A 3,656-nucleotide genomic window follows, 5' to 3' on the forward strand; every position below is an offset into this window, starting at 1 on the left:
GTCATACATCATATCAAGTTTAAAATACACAGTCCACTGGTTGATGGGAGGTTATTTATCAGGCAATCACATTAAAAAAACAAACAACAACAAAACCAGTGAGCGACTTCGTATCAGATGGTAGTCACTAATAGATCAAGTTAAAGGGTCAGTCATAAGTTATTAAGTTTTTGTTGTTGTTTGAAAGTCAATCACTCAGCCAGTTAAAAGAAACAGCCATCAATTTTGTTGTTGGATCTGTTAATAAATAAGAAGATAGCTAGAAGCTGTAAGTTAAGGTATACGCTAGTGATGGCCTAAATGTCTGCAAGTGTAATATAAATGTAGTGAATGTAAATCACAGGAAACTCTGCTTACCTCCCACATAAGGTTGTTGTTCTTATACAGGTCGATGTGTTCAGGGGAGATCAGTCGTCCGGTGAATGGTCCCATCTCTGTTCCTGCTTTAATCCATGTTTTAGAGAAAATTCCCAAACCTTCACCTGCAACATAACAAAGACACAAAATACTGTTACTTCAGAGGTATCATCACATCCATGCTGATTAATTATTAAACTCAAACAGCACCAGAGCTCATTCATACAATACACTTAGCTGACATAACACATAAAATAAGAGCAAATATTTAAGCCTACGAGAGGCTATGACATGAAGTCACATCTGTTTTTCTTTTCTTTCATTCTTTGTCCTTCAGTTTGTTCTCAGCTTGGAAGAGAAGCTTGCTGGGTAATTTTAGCAGGATCCATGCCAGAAATCAATTTAAAGGATATCAATACAACTTTTAATTACCTTTTTTGAAAATTGTATCTTAATTGGGACAAGTAGCCTAGATCAGCGCATATGAAAATATTTAAAATGTAAAATCCTTAATGTTAAGGCTTAGTGTTGAATAAAACTTTTTGGCTGTGTGCATATAATCTGGTTGAACTGTTTGAATTTGCTCAGTAATGAAGACATAGACAGCAATGTAAGAAACAAACACACATTTAAAACACATGCAGGAAAAGAAATAAGGACACGTTACCTGGGACTGAACTCTGAGCGATGATCACCTCGCTGGGCAAAACCAGACTGGACAACTTCTGCACCTCTAAACACAAAATACATTTATTAAAGTTCACTTTTGGAGGACTATTAGGTTTTTCTTTTTAAAATGAAATGTAAGGACTGAAAGCAGGAGACAATAAAAAATGACCTTATTGAATTCAATTTGAATAACAATGAAATCTAAAACGGGCGGATTACAGCCCTGAGTTTTATAAGAAAATAACGTGATGATCAGGAAGCTGCAATATTGCAGTTTCACATAAACAGTGAAATCAGCAGGAAAATGATCAGAAATGCAGCATTGACAAAGACATATTAATGAGGTTAAATGCTAATTTTTTCCACTCGAATAGAGGCATTATGTCTGCACAAGTCCCCTGCTGTCCGATGAGCCAAAGACCAGAAATCTTCATTCATGATGGTTTTAATGAACCAGAAAGTTTAAACTAAGAAAGACTTTACTCAAAGAAATCTCCCAGTTTGAACATTGACAATCAAAGAAAGGTCCAAACTCCGGACTGGATAAGTAAATCAGAAAAGAATGCAATAAAAATGTATAATAAAAGACAAAGTGAGAGATGTCAGAAGGTGTTTCACGCTCACGATGAAGCGTGAAACAGCTCGTGACATTTAGGAGAACAGAGATTTCAATAGAGATGAGAGTGCTGCAAGTTGATCCGCATTAAAAAGTAGAGAACAAGAAAAGAAAAAAACTCATAAATGCCATCGGGAGTGAAGAAATGTGCAGCGGATTGTGTTCACGCGACGCAGAAAACCGGATTTCAATTCCTGCAGAAATAATCCGTTTAAAATGAAGCGGGAGGATCAGACGAGCAGCGGGTTCGAGCTCTCACGGACCTTTTGAAATTGTTCCGAACGAATTTTAGCAAAAACGGAAACGAATTTCACATTAAAACGTGGAAAAAAGCCAAAGGAACTTTTCAAACGGGGGTTAAACTCCGCGCGACTTGGAGCTCCGGACAGAAAATGCGTAAATCATTTATTATCATCAGCGACAGTTCAGAAATGTCATAGAAACCAAAACCAGGTTGTATTAAACTATAAATGGTTTAAAATAAATGTAATGATTGTGTGGAGATTTGCAGGCGCGCATGATCATCTGATTTCACGGCGTTGAAAGAGTTTGATCAGTTGTGGTTAAGGGTGATTGTCAGCCTAAATACTGAGCAATGGGCAATTTAAATCAACTTTGCTTGTGAACTTACTGCACATTAAACATAATTAAACACATTTTTAAGCTCTCAAGCTTCTGGTTGACTATACACATAGCCTAGATCCAAAATAAATTGATGAGTCACTATAACTAAATTAAAGGCTCTTAATAAACTTAATAACTTTATGTGTGAATTTAAAGGTTTTTGGTTCAATTTGACTTCAACATGAAATATGTCCAACATTATCTTCAATCAAAATATCAAAAAAGATCCGCATCAAAAGCAAATGCATGATACAAAAAGCCATATGACAGCCTATAACCGTGTCTTTAAATGTATGTATAATTGAGAGTTCAAGATTAGGCGGTTAGATTTTTGCGGTTCTTTCATGATTAGAAAACACAGACTTTCATCTGATATGTGATTAAGGAAAGTTTAAAATGTAGGCTGTATATAAATATAAATATGCAATTTAAAATTAAACAAGACATTGATCCTCGCAGGAGAGATAATGGTTATTATATGATTGAAGGATGAGATAATTGGTAACTCTTAATTGAGTTGCTTCACTCACCTCCGGAGAAGGACTGCGCGAGCACCTCAGCGGTAAACGCGGTCTTGGGGCTCGCGCTCGGGGCGGTGCGGTCCTCGAGCTGCAGGTGATGCTGGTGGGGCGCGTGGTGGTGATGCTGCTCGCCTAGCACGTGCCTCCAGCGGCCGTACAGGAAGCTGTGCAAGATGTCCGAGGTGATGATTTCCGCCAGAGAGAGCGGCTGCTGCTGCGGCTTGAAGCCCGGCTTCAGGCCCAGAGAGGAGCCGGGCAGAACGGAGCCCATGGCGGGGACCAGAGGAAGGAGAACCGAAGCAAGGGAGGAGCTGGGCCACCAGGAGAACTAAAGTTCTAAAAGTCCTAAAATAGGGATATTCTCTTTTTAAAATATCCACTTTTTCTTTTGAATTTAAAAATGAAACAATCCAAGGTGGCTGCAAGTTGTTTGTGTTTTTCTATTGTTAAAATAAACCAAGAAAATAATAAAGTGCTAACAGAAGTTCTGAGGAGCTGAAATAAAGCTTACAGAGAGGGTGAGGGTCTTTATAGACTCTGTAATCACCTCCTCCTACATCTCTATAAAGAGAGGAGGAGCAGTGTGTGAATGTATGTGCGTGCATGTGTGTGTGTGTCTGCGCTGCACGCGCTTTTGCTCCGTTTAGCTCAGGCTCGTGACACCATAGAGACACTCAATTAGGACTTAATAAGAAAACAAAAACAGACCGCAGACCAGCAGACATGTAGACCCGGTCGCGGTTCATAATGTTTGGATTTTCTCTGAAGCAAAAACGAAGAAGAAGCAGAAACATAATCAGTGAGATGGTTCAAGAATGTTTGTAAGCAAGAAGTTCCAATGTGAGGTCAGAATCTTTACATTCAAAAAG

At 38.6% G+C, this 3,656-nt stretch overlaps 1 protein-coding gene across 1 annotated transcript in view; it reads right to left on the reverse strand.

Moving 5' to 3' along the window:
- Window positions 1-3,369, reverse strand: part of prdm12b (PR domain containing 12b) — a 6,733-nt gene extending 3,364 nt beyond the window's left edge. Inside the window, exons 1-3 of the mRNA XM_020649788.3 lie at window positions 2,797-3,369; window positions 1,025-1,090; window positions 358-482 (exon numbers count right to left, since the gene is read on the reverse strand). Of these exons, the coding sequence (XP_020505444.1) occupies window positions 358-482; window positions 1,025-1,090; window positions 2,797-3,058 (453 nt within the window). The 5' untranslated portion in view covers window positions 3,059-3,369. The remainder of the gene's footprint in view (window positions 1-357; window positions 483-1,024; window positions 1,091-2,796) is intronic.
- Window positions 3,370-3,656: the final 287 nt, after the last annotated feature.

The sequence above is a fragment of the Labrus bergylta genome, chromosome 2, assembly GCF_963930695.1.
Source record: "Labrus bergylta chromosome 2, fLabBer1.1, whole genome shotgun sequence".
Lineage (NCBI taxonomy): Eukaryota > Metazoa > Chordata > Actinopteri > Labriformes > Labridae > Labrus > Labrus bergylta.